Below are 19890 nucleotides of genomic sequence, written 5' to 3' on the forward strand. Positions count from 1 at the left end.
ACAAATACCTTAATCGTGGGAGACAGTGGGATTTGGACAACCTCTTCTCAGTGGTTTGTGGGGTTAGGACAAGGTGCAATGGTCAAAAAATTGATCATAGGAAGTTCCGCACCAACAAGTGAAAGAGCTCTTCATGGTGAGGGTGACAGAGCACTGGAACAGAATGCCCAGGGAGGTTGTTCAGTCTCCTTCTTTGGACATACTCAAGGCCCGTCTGCACACCTACCTGGACAACCTGCTCTAGGGAACCTGCTTTGTCAGTGGGGCTGGACCTGATGATTTCTTGAGGTGCCTTCCAACCTCTAAAATTCTGTGACTCTGTGATTCTGTGCTCCCAACTCCTGAGGGTTTGTGTGGAGCGTGGGAGGGACCTGAGCCCCCTTATAGCCTCTGGATTGCTAACAGTGAAAGAGATGCCTTGGTTGACTCAGCAGAAACCCTTCCCTCAGCAGAGGGAAGGGAGATCCCTCCCTGCCCTTGCCTGGGTGCCCTGCCTAAAAACAGGATATGGAAAAGTGATTCTTGGACATCATACCTCTTCTGAAATGAAGAAAGACAGTGCTCCCTGTCCAGTGGAGGGAACCAACATAAATGTTTACTTCAGTGTGTTTCAAAGTTGATTCCTCCGGAGACCCAGGGACTTGTCAAGAGTTCCCTGTGCTGATGAGCTCGTCTGGGCTCCTGGGCCCAAGGGGAGCTCCTGGCAAGCGGGCAGCACTGCAGAGAAACAGCTTTGCCCAGGACCAGCTCCTCTGCACTGCCTGTAGGGGACAAGGACAGCTGAGAGAAGAGAGGGAGGTGTTAAAGGCAGTGTGGAGGGGGGATGCTGAGAGCTCACTGCAGGAGAACTCTTCACAACACTTCACAGAGTAAGTGTCTGGCAGAAAGGTACAGTAGATGAGTGTCCCCCAGGAGTCTTCTAAATCTGCCATATCCCACGAATGATTGGACATGTCACAGTGTCTGTCCTGGCTTCTCTAGTGTGGAGTATGTTGGTATTCCTTAGACAAATGATTACCTGCTAAAGCTGTCAAAAGGACAGGACTTGAGGGTTCCTTCCCATGGGGCCAGATGCAGACTGTGCAGCCAAGATGCAGGCAGGGGTGTCCAGGGCTGTGGTGAAAAGCAGGGTCCCTGCTGTGCCCCAGGGGCTGTGTGCTGGGGCAGGGCCTCTGTTGTCTGCCAGGCTCAGCACTCAGCCTGAGCAGGGAGCTGCCCAGGGTGCTGTGGGGAGAAGCTGTGGGTGGAAGGAAACCCCCCAGCAAGACAGGGCAGGGTCCTGCTGTTTCCCAAAGGCTGATGCCTGGGTCAGGCTGCTCACAGCTCCACAGCACTCCCAGGACATCTCTGGGGTAGGTCCTTGACAGGGAAGACCAAGGCAGAGGCTACCTGAAGGGAAGCAGCTGCCAGCAGGGACAGCTCCAGGCAGCAGAGACCTGGGGAGGGAGGGAGAGGGAGCTGATGCCTGAAACACCAAGGGAGGGGGTATTCAGGCACTCCCTGCCAGGCCTGCAGTGCAGGCACTTTCTCTGCAGCAACCCCCTGCTCTCCTCTGCTACCCAGCACAGCCTCTGCCTCAGGGGCTTTAGGGTATGAGCCACATCCTCCTCAGCGGGACCTCCAGAAGAGGAGAGGAGCCTGTGTCCTGCAAGGTGACAAAATGATGAGGCTAAGAGTACCTGCCCTGCAGTGTCACTTCCAAAGGTGGCATGCAAGCTTGGTAAGGTGAAGGCTTCCCTGCATGTCCATCTGCCTTTCTCTGTGTCAGCTGTTTGGAGCATTGTGGTATTCTTATTTCTCCACCTGTGTGTGGCTTTCCTACTCTCTTTGTCTGGGGTGCAGGTTGGTGTTCTTCAGGTGGGTGCAGCTTCTGTTCTGACACGGATGGCTGGTACCCTGCCCTGAGGGTGTCTTCATGGAAACAAGGTGCCCAAGCTCCATTTTAAACTGTCAGGCACACTCTTATCCAGTCGGGAGGGTTAGAGAATGAGCTGACTCATCAGTCATTCAGCTCAGGGAACAGTGAGTTCTGTGAGAGGAGTGTTTTCTTCAGGGAAATCTGCCTAACTTGTCACTGTCTTCTCTTACATGGATAGCCAACCATGTCCAGATGCAGCAAATGTCCAACAGGAGCTTCCCCAATGAGTTCCTCCTCCTGCCATTCGCAGACACACGCGAGCTGCAGCTCCTGCACTTTGGGCTCTTCCTGGGCATCTACCTGGCTGCCCTCCTGGGCAACGGCCTCATCATTACAACGATAGCCTGCAGCCACCACCTCCACACTCCCATGTACTTCTTCCTCCTCAACCTCGCCTTCCTCGACCTGGGCTCCATCTCCACCACTGTCCCCAAAGCCATGGCCAATTCCCTGTGGGACACCAGGACCATTTCCTATGCAGGTTGTGCTACTCAGGTCTTTATGTTTGTTGCCTTTATCACAGCAGAGTTTTATCTTCTCACCTTCATGGCCTATGACCGCTATGTTGCCATCTGCAGACCCCTGCACTACGGGACAGTAATGGCTAGCAGAACTTGTGTAACCATGGCAGCAGTTGCCTGGGGTGCTGGTGTTCTCAGTACTGTTCTGCACACTGCCAATACCTTTTCCCTCCCCCTCTGCCAAGGCAATGCCCTGGACCAGTTCTTCTGTGAAATTCCCCAAATCCTCAAGCTCTCCTGCTCAGATGCCTACCTCAGAGAAGTCCAGTTCATCATCTTTTGCTTTTGTTCAGGTACAGCATGTATTGCTTTCATTGTTCTGTCCTATGTGCAGATCTTCAGGGTTGTGCTGAGGATTCCCTCAGAGCAGGGACGGCACAAAGCCTTTTCCACGTGCCTCCCTCACCTTGCCGTTGTCTCCCTGTTCAGTGGCACCATCATGTTTGCCTACGTGATGCCCTCCTCAATCTCTTCCTCATTTCTGAACCTTTTGCTGGAAGTTCTGTACTCAGTGGTACCTCCTATAGTGAACCCCCTCATCTACAGTATGAGGAACAAGGAGCTCAAGGATGCACTTAGAAAACTGATGGTATCAATGTTTTTCAGTACCCATAAAGTTCCTTGCCCTGTCTACAAATGAACCCCAGTCCATCCCATTCCAGCCTTGGGTTTCCTTTGTTTTTGCTATTATTAATATTAATATTTTCTTAGTGTCATTTTGACTGCTTGTGTTTCTTGCATCTACACATAAATATGAGGACTCCACCCTCTGCTACAGATGAACGAACCTGCTCTGTCTCGTGTTTAGGCTGTATGAATGTGTTCCTAACAGTGAGAGAATGCACATCTCTGCAGCCCAGGATGTGGTTTGCTTTCTAGAATATAAAAGTGCGCACTGATAGCTCATGTCAAGCTTTTCATCCAGCAGTACCCTCAAATCCTCTCCTCCACAGGTTTGCTCTCAATCCTCTCATTGCCCACTCAGTACTAATATTTGGGATTGCCCTGAGCCAGATGCCGGACCTTGCACTTTGCCTTGTTGAACTTCATGAGGTTTGTATGGGCCTACCACTCAAGCCTGTCAAGGTCACTCTAGATGACATTACTTCCCTCTAGTGAGTCAACAGCACCACACAGCTTGATGTCAACAGACTTGCTGAGGATACACGCAATCCCATTGTCCATTTAACCAACAAAGATGTTAAATAATACCAGTCCCAATACCCTGAGGAACACCATTTATCAGTACTCTCCACTTGGAAATTGAGCCGCTGACCACAACTCTTTGAGTGTGACCATCCATTCAATTTCTTATCCACCAAGCAGCCTATCCATCAAACCCCTGTCTCTCCAATTTGAAGACAAAGATGTCATGTGGGACAATGTCAAATGTTTTGCACAAGGCCTATGTAGTAGCTGAAATCACGTCTAGCGTTGTTTCATATGAGCCGGCAGTGTGCTCAGGTGGCCAAGAAGGCCAACGGCATCCTGGCTTGTATAAGAAGCAGTGAGGCCAGAAGGTCTAGGGAAGTGATCGTCCCCCTGTATTCGGCTCTGGTGAGGCCGCACCTCGAGTACTGTGTTCAGTTTTGGGCCCCTCGCTACAAGAAGGACATCGAGGTGCTCGAAAGAGTCCAGAGAAGGGTGACAAAGCCTGTGAGGGGTCTGGAGAACAAGTCCTACGAGGAGCGGCTGAGGGAGCTAGGTTTGTTCAGCCTGGAGAAAAGGAGGCTCAGGGGCGATTTTACCGCTCTTTGTAAGTATATTAAAGGAGGCTGTAGTGAGGTGGGGGTTGGTCTATTCTCCCGTGTGCCTGATGGGCTTAAGTTGTGCCAGGGGAGTTTTAGGCTGGATGTTAGGAAGAACTTCTTTACCGAAAGGGTTGCTAGACACTGGAACAGGCTGCCCAGGGAAGTGGTGGAGTCATCATCTCTGGAGGTCTTTAAAAGACATTTAGATGTTGAACATAGTGATATGGTTTAGTGGGGACTGTTAGTGTAAGGTCAGAGGTTGGACTCGATGATCTTGAGGTCTCTTCCAACTTAGACAATTCTGTGTTTCTGTGATTCATTCAGGCTGTTTCTCAGTGGATATTACCCTCAAAGTGAAGTGACCTTGAGACACTCTGTCCCACAGGACTTGATGATACCCCTAGGGAATAGCTTATGGCACTTGGGCTCATTTCACGACACTGATACTATGTGCAATCTCATGTGAACATGGCAAACAGGGTCTTTGGATGTAGTCTGCATTCTCTGCAGAAGAAGAAACCACTTGTTTCAGCTGGGGCGAGAACCCAATGCTGGGAACAGTGGTTGCAAGGGGCTGCTCTGTGACCATTGCTCCATGCAGCATCTCCAAGGGTGTCCAGAGAACAAGGGCAGAGAACAGACCCTCTCAATGTCATTAATATAGAATCATAGAATCGTAGAATCATAGAATCATAGAATGACCTGGGTTGAAAAGGACCATGTAGTTTCAACACTCCTCCTCTGGGCAGGGTTGCCAGCCACTAGAGCAGGCTGCCCAAAGCCACATCCAGCCTGACCTTGAATGCCTTCAGGGATGGGGCATCCACAACCTCTCTGGGCAACCTGTTACAGTGCCTCACCACCCTCTGAGTGAAAAACTTTCTCCTAATATCTAACCTAAATCTCCCGTCTTAGTTTAAAACCATTCCCCTTTGTCCTATCACTACCAACACAAATAAACAGGCATTCCCCCTCCTGTTTATACGCTCCATTCAAGTACTGAAAGGCCACAATGAGGTCTCCCCAAAGCCTTCTCTTCTCCAAGGTAAACAAGCCCAGTTCCCTCAACCTTTCTTCATAGGAGAGGTGCTCCAGCCCTCTGATCATCTTCGTGGCCCTCCTCTCAACCTGTTCCTTTTTCTTTTTTTGGAACAACTCTGATGACAGTGTTCAGAACAGGAGCTGGCCTGTTATTACCTCAGCACTTCTGTTTCAACCAAATAAAAAAAAAAAAAATGCCACAAGACAAGTTTGATGTCCTTCTTCTCTAGTGGTGCCCCAAGCTGCACACATGACTCAAGGTAAGGGTCACACCAGCAGACAGGACAGTGGGACAAGCCCTCTCCTTGACCAGCTAGCTCTGCTGTGCTTAACATAGCCAGGGTACATATGGCCCCTTCAGCTCTCAGGGCACATGGTTGACTCAGATTCAACTTGTGCCAGACCAAAAGATCAACATGCCTTTTCATGGAGCTGCTCTCCATGGCCAGCAACCCCCAGGGCCTTCCTCCTCCTCAGGACCACGCTGAGCCCAGAAGAGGTAGATGGGGCTGCAGCAGGGCCATGGCACCTGTGTGTCATAGTGCTGCCAACCAGCAAGGCCCAGTCCCAATGGCCTGGGGCAGGGTGAAGGGGGCCGGCTGAAGTGTCCCCTGCCAGCCTGCCAGATGTGGCCCTGGGGACAAGGCTGGCTTGGGGACAGCCACAAGGACATCTGACATCAAGTTTTTGAGGATCCCAGGGAAGGGACGGGGGGGGCCAAGGAAGGAGGACTGGAGCCTGGAGCAGCCTGCAGGAGGTTTTCTGCTACAGCTGCAGCTCCCAGCAGGGATCCCACCAGGACTGAAAGCCTGCTTCAGCCTCTGGGGAATGGACACAAGCTCTTGGTGAGCTGAGAAGAGCCACAGCCACCACCAGGAAAGAGTATGCATTCCCCACAGGTTCTGGAGTGATCCAGAGGGTGTTGGTGCAATGGCGACAGTGGGAAGCTGCCAAGAAGATGAGCCTGATGCCATCTTGGACACTGGGTGCCGGGGTGCAGTCTGCAAAGGGGCTGGCCTGTTTTTTCTCATGATGTCTTTTCCAAGCACCTAGGGCTCAGCTGGGTCCACAGCATGAGGCTTCAGGAAAGTCTGATGCTCTGAGGTCTCTGGAGTGGAAAGTTGCACTGAAACGGAGCAGCCTTCCATGTGCAACAGTCACAAGCTGCCCCTCCTGTGAGAGCAGAGGCCATCACCATTGCTGGGGAAGCTCGCTTTGTAAAGGACCGAGGCAGGAAAGGCTGTTTCCTGATGTCTTGGGGCCAGCCGCTAACCCATTGGAAGGGTTAACTGAGCAGGAGAGGACCACAAGGTCTTCCGAAGGCAACTGCTTAGGTGACATCCTCTGCTCAACCTCCAGAGATGGAGAAAGACGGGAAAAGGAGCACCACAGGCTTGTGCCCAATGGGGTGTCTAGCTCCTAGGCAGGTGTCACGGAATTCAGTTTTACACAACTTGAATGCAACAGACATTTAAGACATATTTTATGCATTTAGAGTAAATAACAAGGTTAGACTGTAGGATTTTTAACTGCACTGAAATAACATTTAATCATCAGCCAATGTAACAGAATGATTTCAATATAATTTTACAATAGAAATAGTGAGTTAGTTAAAGGTTTGAGAAATGCAAGGTTCACCAAAGATTTACAACACACTTTGATTCTGAATAATCATTTGGTTAAAAAATAAAGAAAAAAGAAAGAAAAAAGAAACATACTGGCACAGTTTTTGAAAGACAATTTCAAAGTGTCAAAGCAGATGAAGTACATAAATGCTGAGAATCTAGGTAAAAAGAGAGGGAGAAAAATAAGGAAAGCTCTGCTATCTGGATTCACAACTTCTCTGTTAGTAAAGAGAAAGTCCCACAACCTATGGGATGTATTTGTTAAGTGGCCACATGGGAAGCTGTTTTTTTTTTTTGAACCTCCTGGCTTGAGCTTGCTGCATTCGCATTCCCAACAAGGAGAACAGATCCAGTGCAAGCATCAAAGTGTTGCCCATGCTGCCTGGAGAGCCAGGACAGTCGAGTCACACACTAGCCACTGTCTGAGGGAAGCTGGGGGTAGAGGGAATTGAAATGGTTTGGACTTGAGTGGAGGCTCCAACCCTGAGCTGGCAGGACAGCACTGTGTGACACAAGCTCCCTGACACACCTGTGAGTCCAGAACTTGTTGGCAGAGTTTCTCACACAGCTCACTGAGGAGGGAAGGGTACTGGGGAGAGAGGAACATGCTTCAGCTTCCCAAATCCCACGACAGTGCCCAAAGCTTCCTTCTCTTGCCCTCAGGCATCTCATTTCTTGAGATGTAAACCTGGTGAGGCTTCTGTCAAGAATCCTTCAATCATCCTTCATGTGTCTTTCTGATTTCCCTAAAAGTCTCAATACCTACAGAATAAAAGCATGAATCTACCTACATTTAAACACCTGCAATGAAGCAGACTACCTCTGTGGTATCCACTCAGAGCAATGCCAATTAAATGAGTGGTTGCAATGTGAGACATGAAGCCCTATCTCTAAGTACGTATCTACCAGGCTCTGATGAAGGGTGCTTTTGCAGAGGTCGCCCTTCATCTCTTCAGGTGGCACAAACTCTGTTGATTTCCCTCTGCAGTGAATGGCAGGGGATGGATCCACTTCTCAGGAGAGACTCCTTGCTCTAAAGCCACAGGACCAGGAACAGCAGTGAGAAACAAGGTCATAGCTGATGGCTTGGGAAGTCCTTACAAGCATGTGTGAGCTCAGACATGGAAAGCAGTTGGTGTCTGTGGATGGAGGGTAATGTTTTTCCTGGGAATGTGACAGGAAGGAAGACCCCTCCAGCACAAGTCAGGGATGACAGAGGTGTTTCCATCTTGTGTGTGTGCTTCAACTTAGGAGAAGAGGAATGCCAACTGCTGTGCCTGGTTGTGCTCAGCCATGCCCCATGAGCTGACCTTCCTCTCTTCCCCTCCATTAACACCTCACCCTTGGATGGACCCCAGGAAATGTCTATGAGCCTGGAGGATGCATGAACTTCCTGAAGTTCTGACCTCTTACTGCAGGGGAAGAGGGCAGGGTTTGTGAGCCTCAGGGGAGTGCAGGGAGAGCAGAGTGATTGCATAGTAGTGAGTGTGTTAAAAGCAGGAAGAAGAGCTGAGATACTGGGGAGAGCAGGAGTTCATGCTGAAGTGAAGTAGGTGGAGGTGTGATGTTGAGGCAGCAGCAGAAGGAGGATGTGCATTTCAGTGCTGAGATATGCAGTGCCCCCAACGCCTTGTCTGGTCATTCTTCTTATGGTCTCTTCAGTCATGGTTCTCAGTGTGGCCTTCCATCTGCCTCAGCAATTTGGAGGTTTGCTCCTGTCTTTTACTTCTTCAGAGGCTTGTTTGGGCTTTCAGTAGCTGCAGTTCAGGAACTTGACACCAGAGGGCTTCTTCAACGTTCAAAACTCCCTAAAACGTGCCGTCTCCATGCATGATTTTCTTTTAACATAGAATCATAGAATATCCAAGTCGTGAGGGACCCCTAAGGATCATCGAGTCCAGCTCCTGGGTCCCCGAAGAACCACCCAAAAATTCAGACCATGTGTCTAAGAGCACTGTCCAAACACTTCTTGAACTTTGGAAGGCTCGATGACCACTTCCCTGGCAAGCCTTTTCCAGTGCTGACCACCTTCTCGATGAAGAACCTTTTCCTGATATCCAGCCTGAACCATCCCTGTCACAGCGTCAAGCCATTCCCTCAGGTCCTATTGCTGGTCACCAGAGAGTAAAGATCTGTGCCTGCCTCTCCACTCCTCCTCATGAGGAAGCTGTATACCGCAATGAGGTCTCCCCTCAGTCTCCTCCAGGCTGAACAATCCAAGTGATTTCAGCTACTCCTTATACATCTTCCTCTCTAGACCCTTTACCATTTTTGTTGCCTTTCTTTGGACACTCTCTAACAACTTTAAGTCTTTTACTGTGGGGCCAAAAACTGCACACAGTAATCAAGGCGTTTACTAAGTATAAGCACTGCTCAACAACAAACAAAACATTGACATGTTATCACCACTATTTCCATCACAAGCCCAAAACACTGCATCACAGGAACCTCTGTAAAGTAAATTAACTCTATCCCAGCCAAAACCCAGACAACAACAATCAAAAACAAAGGCCTAGTTCAATAAAAGCATACAAGTCATTCCTCTGCAGAAGATGAAAGTCAAACTACCTCCTCTGAATTCCACTTTCCAAATTAGAAAACATCTGACAATTGGAAAACATCTGTTTATTTCAAGCACAGATCCCAAGACACCTAAAACACCCCCTGCCCTGGACTCTATGTGGATATTCACTCTTGGCATGCAGCAAGTCACATGCTGAAGGCATGAGCTACCTTGATTCAGGGAAGGAAAGAGAGAAACTGAATCAGATGCCTGATTTTGTATAGCCAAGTCTGCACTAATCCCAGCATACATGGGTTACAGGAAAGTGTTCAGGAAGACTGAAGCACCTAGACCTACTCATTTTTCATTTTCTGCACGGCACTTAATACGTGACTCCAATACCAGCAGGGATGAGCGTGATCTCCTCTAACAGACCACACCTTTCATTCAGTTGTTCAGACTTCTCTTTCTAGTCAAAGGAGAGAAATAAGTTGTCTCAACTGAGATGTCTTGGCATACCCTGCTTCTGCACCACCTCCTGCTCCAGCAGAAAGGTGCCTGTACATGCCAGGTCAAGTTCCCCAACCCCACTGGGGGGGCTTCAGCTGCCCAAAAGAGCACTGTCACTCTGGATGGGTAACTGAATAAAGCCCTGACTGAAGATGTTGAGCAAAGGTTGAAACATATGCCGAAAAGATGGCTGTTTAGTAACAGCATATCTTGGAAGCAGTGGCTACTCTGTGTGAGCAACTGAATCAAGCCATATATAAAGACGCTAGGCAAAAGTCGAAGTGAATGGAAAAAAAAAAAAAAAAAGTGTTGTGATAGTTGTGTAAGAAGTTTTCATTTTCAGAATTTTTGAAGACCTACAAATTTTCCTGATTTTTTTTTTCATAGTTCATAGACACGTGCCAGCAAGATGTACCAACACTTTCCTTCTGTGCAAAAATAAATTTTTACTGATATTATGCATCCTGACATCCTGAGGGAATTGGCTGATGTAGTTGCCAAGCCACTCTCCATCATATTTGAAAACTCATGGCAGTCAAGCGAAGTCCCCAGTGACTTGATGTGTTGGTTTTACTCAGGTGAGCAGCCAAGCTCTACCACAACCACTCTTTCGCTCCTCCTTCTCAAAGAGAAAGGGAATAAAGTACATAGGCTGAAAAAATAAAAATAAAATAAAATAAAATGCCACATGGAACCACTGAGAGAGAAAATAAATTACTCTGTACTGCCTATCAACAAGTGATGCGTTGATGCATAGATGCATAGCTTCCCCTTGGGAGGAAAGACGTTTTCATAATGAGAGCCCGCCCCTCCCCTCTCCATCCTCTTTTCCACTTTTTATTTCTGAGTGTGACATCATGTGGTATGGAATACCCCTTGGTCAGTTTAGGTCAGCTGCCCTGGTGATGTTCCCTCCCCACCTCTTACCCACCCCCAGCCTGCTAGCTTTTGGGGGGGTTGGAGGGAGTCCTGGTGTTGTGCCAACACTGCTCAGCAGTAGACACAACACTGGTGTGATACCAGTGCTGTTTTAGCTACAAGTGCAGAGCACAGCCCTGTATGGGCTCCTGCAGGGAATGTTAACTCCACCTCAGCCAGACCCAGTACATTGGAAAAAGGGAAACATCACTCCCATTTTTAAAAAGGGTAGAAAGGAAGACCTGGGGAACTACAGAGCAGTGAGCTTCACCTCTGTGCCTGGCAAGATCGTGAAACAAATCCTCCTGGGGGCTATGTTAAGGCACATGCAGGACAAGAAGGTGATCCAGGACAGATAGTATGGCTTCACCAAGGGCAAATAGTACCTGACTGGTCTGGTGGTCTTCTGTGATGGAGTAACTGCATCAGCTGACAAAAGAAGACTGACCAATGTCATCTACTTGGACTTCTGTACGGCCTTTGACATAGACCCACATGACATCCTAATCTCGTAATTGGAAAGATATGGATTTGAAGGGTGGACCATCTGGTGGATAAGGAATTGGCTTGATGGCCACACCCAGAGAGTGGTGGTCAATAGTTCTATGTCCAGATATAGTTCTATGTCCCACTGTCTTGGGACCAGTGCTTTTCAATGTCTTCTTCAATGACATAGATGATGAGATTGAGTGCACCCTCAGCAAGGGATGGGATGGGATGGGATAGGATAGGATAGGATAGGATAGGATAGGATAGGATAGGATAGGATAGGATAGGATAGGATAGGATAGGATAGGATAGGATAGGATAGAACAGAGCAGAACAGAGCAGAACAGAGCAGAACAGAGCAGAACAGAGCAGAGTAGAGTAGAGTAGAATAGAATAGAATAGAATAGAATAGAATAGAATAGAATAGAATAGAATAGAATAGAATAGAATAGAATAGAATAGAATAGAATAGAATAGTTCAGTTGGAAGGGACCTTCAGAGGTCATCCAGTTCAACTGCCTGACCTCTTTTGGGCTAACCAAAAGTTAGAGACTATGTATGAGGGTATTGTCCAAATGCTTCTTGGACACTGACAGGCCTGGGGCATCATCCAGGTCACTAGGAAGCCTGTTCCAGTGTTTGAATTTTTCCTAATGTCCAGTCTGAAACTCCTCTGGTGCAGCTTTGTGCCATAGCATCTGGCAGAAGTCATGCAACCGCCAGCGCTTGTTTTCATGGGGAACTTTAACTTCCTGCACATATGCTGGAAATACAATATAGCCCTGAGGAAGCAGTCTAGGAGGTTTCTGGAGTGCCATCCTCAGAGGTGTTCAAAGCCATGTCTGCATCTGAACATCTCCCTCCCAGCCTCCATCTCCATTCAATGTGCTGGAAGCTGAGACAAGCAGCTGACATGCAGATGTCTTGTGTGAGGCATGGGAGGGAGCTGAGCCCCCTTCTGGACTCTGGACTGCAAACAAAGAAAGAGATGCCTTGGCTGATTCAGCTGAAACCTTTCTGTCAGCTGGGCAAGGCAAGATCCCTTCCTGTCCTTGCATGCATGTCCCAGCCTAAAACTGTGACACAGAAAGGTGATTCTTGAACTTCATACTTTTTTGGATACAAGGAATGACAGTGCTGGAAAAGAGTTTCCTTCCCTAGTGGAGGGAAGGAACATCAGCAATCGCTTCAGTTTCAAAGTCAGTTCCCCTGGAGGCCCAGGGACACCTCAAGGGAGCCTGAGGGGGGAGAAACAGCAAGCATTTGGGCTGGAGCTGTGCTGATGAGCTGGGCTGGGATCTTGGGCCCAATGGGAGCTCCTGGCAAGTGCTGCAGAGAGACAGCTCTGCCCAGGAGCAGCTCCTCTGCACAGCACAGCAGGGCTGGGGGCACTGCCTGCAGGGGACAAGGGTGGCTGAGAGAAGGAAGGGACTGTTAAAGGCAGTGTGGAGGGCAGGGGGGGTGGGGATGCAGAGAGTTCACTGTAGGAGAAATCTTCACAGCTTTAACATGGTAAGTGTCTGTGCGAGGGGAAGGCAGATGCAGTATCCTATAGGGTTCTTCTACAGCTGCCACTTCCCACAGCTGATAGGACATGCCACAGTGTCTGTCCTGACTTCGCTGATGCAGGGGACAGGGATGGTTCCCTGGATCAATGATTACCTGCCAAAGTTGTCAAAAGGACAGGACACGAGGGTACCTCCTGGAAGGCTGTGCAGGCAGGGTGCAGGCAGGGGTGGCCAGGGCTGTGGTGCAGAGCAGGGTCCCTGCTGTGCCCCAGGGGCTGTGTGCCGGGACAGGGCCTCTGCTGCCTGTCAGGCTCAGCCCTCAGCCTGCGTGGGGAGCTGCCCAGGGCACTGAGGGGAGAAGCTGTGGGTAGAAGGAGTCCCCCGTGCAAGGCAGGACAGGGTCCTGCTGGTGCCCAGAGGTTGCTGCCTGGGGTAGGCTGCTCACAGGTCCATAGCACAGCCCAAACATCTCTGGAAGGGACTGTTCAAGAATATGATCAAGGCAGATATGTCCTGCTCAAGTCTGTGCCTTTCTGGAGCTATCTTTTCAGCATTTTGCTTGTTCATGCTGATAGGAACATGAGAGATGTCAGGTTTAGAGGAAGGGCTCAGATTCCTAAAGCATCACCCTGAGGTTTGTGAGGAACCTCAGCAACAAACAGCCTGCAGATAAGACTGTCACCTTCCCTGTTTCATCAGGGATTGTGTGAGATGCATGCAAACATAGCATCCAGGTCTTGGCTAGGGTAGTGTTAGTTTTCTTCCTAGTGGCTGTTATGGTGCTGTGCTTTGTATTTAGGATGAGAAGAAGGCTGATAACACATTGTGCTGAGCAGTGCTTACGCAAAGCTGGCTGGGCATCAGTTGGTGATGTGCCATTGTGTATCACTTGTTCTACATGTTCTTTTTCCTTTATACATATATATATATATATATATATATATATATATATATATATTCCCCTCTTACACTGCCCTGATCTTGACCCACAAGTTTTAGGATTTATTTTTCTGACTTTGTCTCCTGTCTTCCTGTGGGGAAGTGAGCGAATGGCTGTATAGTGCTGAGTTGCCTGAAGGGCTAAACCACAACAGGTGGCAATGCCCCTGGGCTGTTCCCTGCCCCTGGAGGTGTCTGTAGGGCAGAGCTGAGCACACAGCACAGGGCATGGGGTCTGTGAGCCATGGCAGGGCACATACACGGGGACAGAGAAGCAGCTCCCAGCAGAGAGAGCTCGAGGCAGCAGAGAAGGGCAGGCACTAAGACAAAATATTTAACCAAAATCCTGTGTCAGGGCAACAAGGGCACCTCTTGATATGTCGTGCAGTGGTGTCCCAGGCTTCCTTTACACTGTGGGACTCTGGCAATGCAGTTAGTGGGGGTGGGAAAAGATCTGACCCTCCCTTCACCAGATATGCCCTCATTAGGACATTTGATGAAGTCCTTGAGATGTCCTTCCAAGCTGTGAGCTCCTTCCAGGCTGCAATTCCTCCCATAGCAGCTCTGCTTTATCTGATGGAGAAGTACAGAAATGTTATGGGCAGGAAAAGGCTGTTGGGATGGTGAAAGGAACTCCTTGGCTAGCAGTGGGGTGCTGACAACTTGCTCAGGTACCTGGAGGCAAGGTGAGGCACTCAGTGATCTGCAGTTGATGCCTGTGCTCTCAGAGGTGTTTGGTTTCTTCTCAGGGGGACACAGGACCGTAATACCTCTCCATAGCAAGAAGGAGCAAGCATGGGGCAGCTGGGAACAACACCAATGGACACACCAGCTTGCCTCACCCTGCACAAAACCATTGCAAATCTTTTGCCTGTCAGGATTCACAGATGTTGTGCCTGAGTGCCCCACAGATGCTCAGGAGCTCTGCCTTCAAAGAAAACTCCCCAGAGGAGGTGATGGAGGTGGGACAAGGTGGGGCTCAAAGGGCTGTCCAAAATACAAACAAACAAAGGTCTGAAGCTTATTTCTGCAAGCGTCTTAGAATTTGGGGTGCAGATGCTGACAAGCCCTTCTGTGTTCAGAGGGATTCCACCTGGGAGATCCTGAATATCAGATCTGGCCCCTCCATCCCCTTGTTTTCAGATACTACAGAATTACAAAACCAACACCTTGGGAGTCTACAGGCAGAGGCCAAGCTCTTCATGACACTCTCAGTCAGCCAAAAGTAGAGTTCCAGTAGGGAACTGCACAGTGGTCTTGCAAAAAAGGACAAAGGATGAGTGTGTCGGGGGAGACAGTCTATGAGAAATGGCTTTGTTTTTTGCAGAGAAGTCTGTCCTAACCCTTTCCTGTCTTTTCGTTTTGGGACAGTTGCCTGGGCCCACAAGAAGAAAATGTCCAACAGCAGCTCCATCACTGAGTTCCTCCTCCTGGCATTTGCAGACATGCAGGATCTGCAGCTCTTGCACTTCGCACTCTTCCTGGTCATCTACCTGACTGCCCTTCTGGGCAATGGCCTCATTATTACAGCCGTAGCCTGTGACCACCGCCTCCATACCCCCATGTACTTCTTCCTCCTCAACCTCTCCCTCTTTGACTTGGGCTCCATCTCCACCACTCTCCCAAAAGCCATGGCCAATACTTTGTGGGACACCAGGACTATCTCCTACTCAGGTTGTGCAGCCCAGGTCTTTCTGCTTGTTTTTTTGATTTCAGGAGAGTATTTTCTTCTCACTGTCATGGCCTATGATCGCTACGTTGCTATCTGCAAACCCCTACATTACGGTACCCTTATAGGTGGCAGGACTTGTGTCAAAATGGCAGCAGCTGCCTGGGGCAGTGGCTTTCTCAATGCCATGGTGCACACCGCTAATACATTTTCTCTCCCCCTCTGCCACGGCAATGCCCTGAACCAGTTCTTCTGTGAAATTCCCCAGATTCTCAAGCTCTCCTGTTCAGATGCCTATCTCACGGAAGTTGTGCTTATTGTGGTTTCTGCATGTTTACTCTTTGCATGTTTTGTTTTCCTTTTGCTGTCCTATGTGCAGATCTTCAGGGCTGTGCTGAGGATCCCCTCAGATCAGGGACGGCACAAAGCCTTTTCCACATGCCTCCCTCACCTGGCCGTGGTCTCCCTGTTTCTCAGCACTGTCATGTTTTCTTATCTTAAGCCTCCCTCCATCTCCTTCCCATCCTTGGATCTGGTGATGACAGTTCTGTACTCAGTGGTGTCTCCAGCAGTGAACCCTGTCATCTACAGTATGAGGAACCAGGAGCTCAAAGGGGCACTGAAGAAACTGATCCTACTGGTGGTAATTAAGATGAAATAAAGTGCCTGTCTCTCTCCACAAGTGATCTCTGATTGATCTCAGACAAATGTGCTTTGGGGCATTCTGTCATTGATAATCATGGCTGTACACAGGTGCTTGCATTCATTCAATTTCTGCAGGGAATAGACTTGTCCCTGCAGTCAGACTGACTCAGAGGCCTTCTGTAAATGAGCCTATCATCACATGGCAGGTGGCCTCCTGTTTCTTCTTTTCATTAAGAAAGGATTTCTTCAGTGCAGAGGCTGGTAGTCAACACAAAATATTTTCCCTATTCCTCCCTCACTTGTCCATAGACTGCCTGTTTGTCAGCACCTCATTTTTGCCTCCCTGAAGGCCTTCTCCATCTGCTTTCTGTCATCACATCAGGTGCTGGCACTTCTGAACTCAGTAAGCTGTGAGTTCCAGGAGGCACTGAGAAATTGACTACAGGGAACCTTGTACCATCAACAAGAACCTGCTTCCGCTTCTCTGCACAATTCTCAGAGTTTCTCTTTTCCTGTAGATAATGGTACCAACAGGTTATTCCTTAGATTTACACCAATTCTCTTGAGGCTTTAGCTAAACACGTCTGAACCTTTCACAAATGCTTTGAATGTTGTACAAGATCTGGCCTCACCGCCAGCATCTCTGGAACAAAAGGGGTATCCTGAGTGCACTGCCCATGTTTCCTGAGGCATTGGAGAAACCAGGCAAGGGAGATAGGAGACCAGCATTGCTGAGACAGGACCTCTTAATCAAACTAAAACACAGAAATGAAATATCAGGGTCTGTAGTGACAGGACAAGGGGTCATGCTTTTGAAATGAAAGTGCTGAGATTTAGATTGGATATAAGGAAGAAAGTTTGCAGGATGAGAGTAGTGCACCACTGTAACAGGTTTCCCAGAGAAGTTATGGATGCCCTGCCATTGAAAGTGTTCAAAGTCAGGTTGGAAAGGGCTTTCAGCAACCTGATGTAGTAAGAGATGCCTCTGCCCATGGCAGGGGGATTGGACTAGATGATCTTAGAGTCTTTGATTCAATAAATCTATGACTCTATGATTCTATGATCATTTTGCTGCTTTAAACTTCACAGAGTTCAAAACTTCTCCTTGCTTTATGTATTCTAATGGTGCCTTCAGGCAACTCCCAAATTGTGCGTTTATGTAACATTTTATGTCTACTGGCTGAAATCAAATGCTCATAAGACTATCCCTTGAGGGAGATGAACTTCACTGGGTACAGCCTGGACCTAGCATACACTTGAGCAGTGTGTTTGGTTATTATTAAGCTTCATCATACTTTAGTTTGCTTGCAACCAAGAATCATCCTTCTCTACCTGTGTGCAGCCTGTTCTCTAAGGAAAGTAGGAGGGAGTTGGGGCAAAAGAGCTATGAGGTGCAACTGCAGATATCAGTGGAGAGGTCTGATGCCAGAAGTGATTCAAGTCCTAGGGGGCCAATGAGAGAAATGGTGTGGCTGGGAGGTGAGAAGCAAGGTTGTCCATACAGGATCAGATTTCTCCTACCTATCCAGACCTCCTTAAAAGACACTCAAGGATTTCTGTGTCTTAATAAGCCCCAAGGTGCACTTTCTGCAAAGTCCAACAAACTTCAGCTCCTGAGAGGAAACGGATGATATCCCTCTGAAAAGCAAAGTCAGAAGTCAAACCCTGAAGTTCTTCAAAGCAATGATTGGTCCAGTTGAGAACCATTACTGACTGTAATGGTTTTTCCTTGCTAGGCAGCTGAACTCCATCACATCCACAAGGATACATGCAATGATAATTTAATTAAAGGAAAAAAGGAAAAATAATTATTAAGGGAAAATTGTTATTAGGGGAAAATAAAATTTAACTAAAGGGAAAAGGAAGGGAGGGAGGGAGGAAAAAAAAAAAAAAAAAAACAAAAAAAAACAAGCAAAGGCTGTGTGTAAGCACAGAGAAAGAGGAATGAAATTACTCTCTACTTCCCACCAAGGAGTGATGCTTAACCACGTTCCTGAAGCAGGGCCTCAATCTGATTGCTGATGTAGTTGCCATGCCACTTTCCATAATATTTGAAAACTCATTGCAGTCAGGAGAAGTTCCTGATGATTTGATGTGTTGGCTTTACACAGGTGGGCAGCCAAGCTCTATCACAACTGCTTTCTCACTCCTCCTCAAAAGGAAAGGGGGAGAAGAAAGTATGCTGGGGAAAAAATAAATAAAATAAAATAAAATAAAATAAAATAAAATAAAATAAAATAAAATAAAATAAAATAAAATAAAATAAAATAAAATAAAATAAAATAAAATAAAATAAAATAAAATAAAATAAAATACAGCCTTGGTGACGTCCCCTCCCCACCTCTTATCCATCCCCAGCCTGCTGGCTCCTGTGGGTTTAGAGGGTGTCCTGGTGTTGTGCCAGTATTGAACAGATGTAGACAAAATGCTGGTGTGATACCAGTGCTGTTTTAGCTACAAGTGTAGAGCCCAGCATGGTATGGATTGCTGCAGTGAAAGTTAACTCCATCCCAGCCAGACCCAGAATATTGACAAGGCCCCATGGACTCCTTAGGGCAGGTAATTGGAGACCATGATTACAGGTAGGCCAAGGCACCTGCCCAGTGCCTTGGCCTACCTGTAATGACTCTGACTCTGAGAAAATCCTGGCTTTGTTTCATCAGGCAGAAAGGCTGATGAAACTGCTGCCAGCCCCGAGCAGCCCTGCTGCCAGCCTTGAGCAGAGAGCTCCTGTCCTCATGTGGGGTTCTAGGCTCTTCTTTGGGCAGTGGGGTATACAGTACCAAGTGAAAGACAGTGGTGTGACACTTCTTGGCCTCCCTCAGGGGGTGCAAAGAGGAGATGAGGTCCCAATGCTAAGAGAGCAATGTCTCCTCCTAGGCCTTGGTGGCAGAGAAAACTGACATAGCCAAGGGGACAAGACCTTTGTTTTCTTGGCTAAGTCTTGCCTTGCCAGTGCCCTTGTCCACCTCCACCAACAGCTGTCCTGTGCTGTCCCACACCTGGCCCCATTTCCCCGTTGGCTGCAAACACCCATCTTTGCTTTTCCACTTTGCTCTGTCTTTGGTATTTCTGTGCCTTCATTGATGTCTCTACCCTCTCCAGTTTTTCTCTCGCATGCTTTTTCCAACTACAAAAAAAAGCTCCATCATCTTGGAAACTACCCATTACACAGGCATCTTAACCCATCAGCCTTTTGTTGCCTGTCATCTGACTAGACAGAAGGAACCTCACCATGATCTTCCAAGCCATGTGGCCTTCCTGCTGGCCTTTCAGGTCCTCAGATAGACATGACCAAGCCACATTCCTGCTGCTTTCCACTCCTGTACAGAGGCAAAAGAGACTTGACAATCCACAGCCACAGCTGCTTCTGCATGAGCCTATCAGGTACTCGGGCAGAGGGCATCACAAAAGCACCTTGCCAGCCAGGTGTCTTCTGCAGGCCTGTGAAAGATGCCGGGAGATGTGAACCTAAAAGCCTATCTACCAGCCAAGAGGCAAAGGTTGACCTGGCAGCTACTTCACAAAGATGGGACCTCCCAGTCCTTTGCCTAGCCATGCTCCTGCTGCTGGCCTCTCAGCTCCAGAGCCAGAAGTGACATCACAGTCCTCAGCAAAGCCATTTACTTACTACTGGATTTCGAGTTTCTAAGGCACCATTGGCATCTCATAAGAATATGCCCACCTGGCACCCTCTTAGTGGCCTAACAAAAAAAACACATAAAAGCAAGGTCATAGTCATCGTCCAAGGCCATGCATCTGCTCGTGGCCCTTAAGCTTGTCAATGGGCAGGAGATAGCTATGTACAGCTCTGTTAGGTAGTAGGGCAGGAGTCATCTCGTAATTAATTTTC

At 48.3% G+C, this 19890-nt stretch overlaps 2 protein-coding genes across 2 annotated transcripts; both read left to right on the forward strand.

Moving 5' to 3' along the window:
- Positions 1-1796: 1796 nt before the first annotated feature.
- On the forward strand, positions 1797-3079 carry LOC137847503 (olfactory receptor 14C36-like). Its single transcript, XM_068665770.1, has one exon. The coding sequence runs from the start codon at positions 2111-2113 to the stop codon at positions 3077-3079; it is 969 nt and encodes a 322-aa protein (XP_068521871.1). The 5' UTR covers positions 1797-2110.
- A 10068-nt stretch (positions 3080-13147) lies between these two features.
- Positions 13148-19442, forward strand: LOC137847308 (olfactory receptor 14C36-like). The gene has a single exon (XM_068665596.1). It carries the CDS (start codon positions 15025-15027, stop codon positions 16051-16053), a length of 1029 nt encoding a protein of 342 aa, XP_068521697.1. The 5' UTR covers positions 13148-15024; the 3' UTR covers positions 16054-19442.
- Positions 19443-19890: the final 448 nt, after the last annotated feature.

Source organism: Anas acuta, chromosome W (genome assembly GCF_963932015.1).
Source record: "Anas acuta chromosome W, bAnaAcu1.1, whole genome shotgun sequence".
NCBI classification, from domain to species: domain Eukaryota; kingdom Metazoa; phylum Chordata; class Aves; order Anseriformes; family Anatidae; genus Anas; species Anas acuta.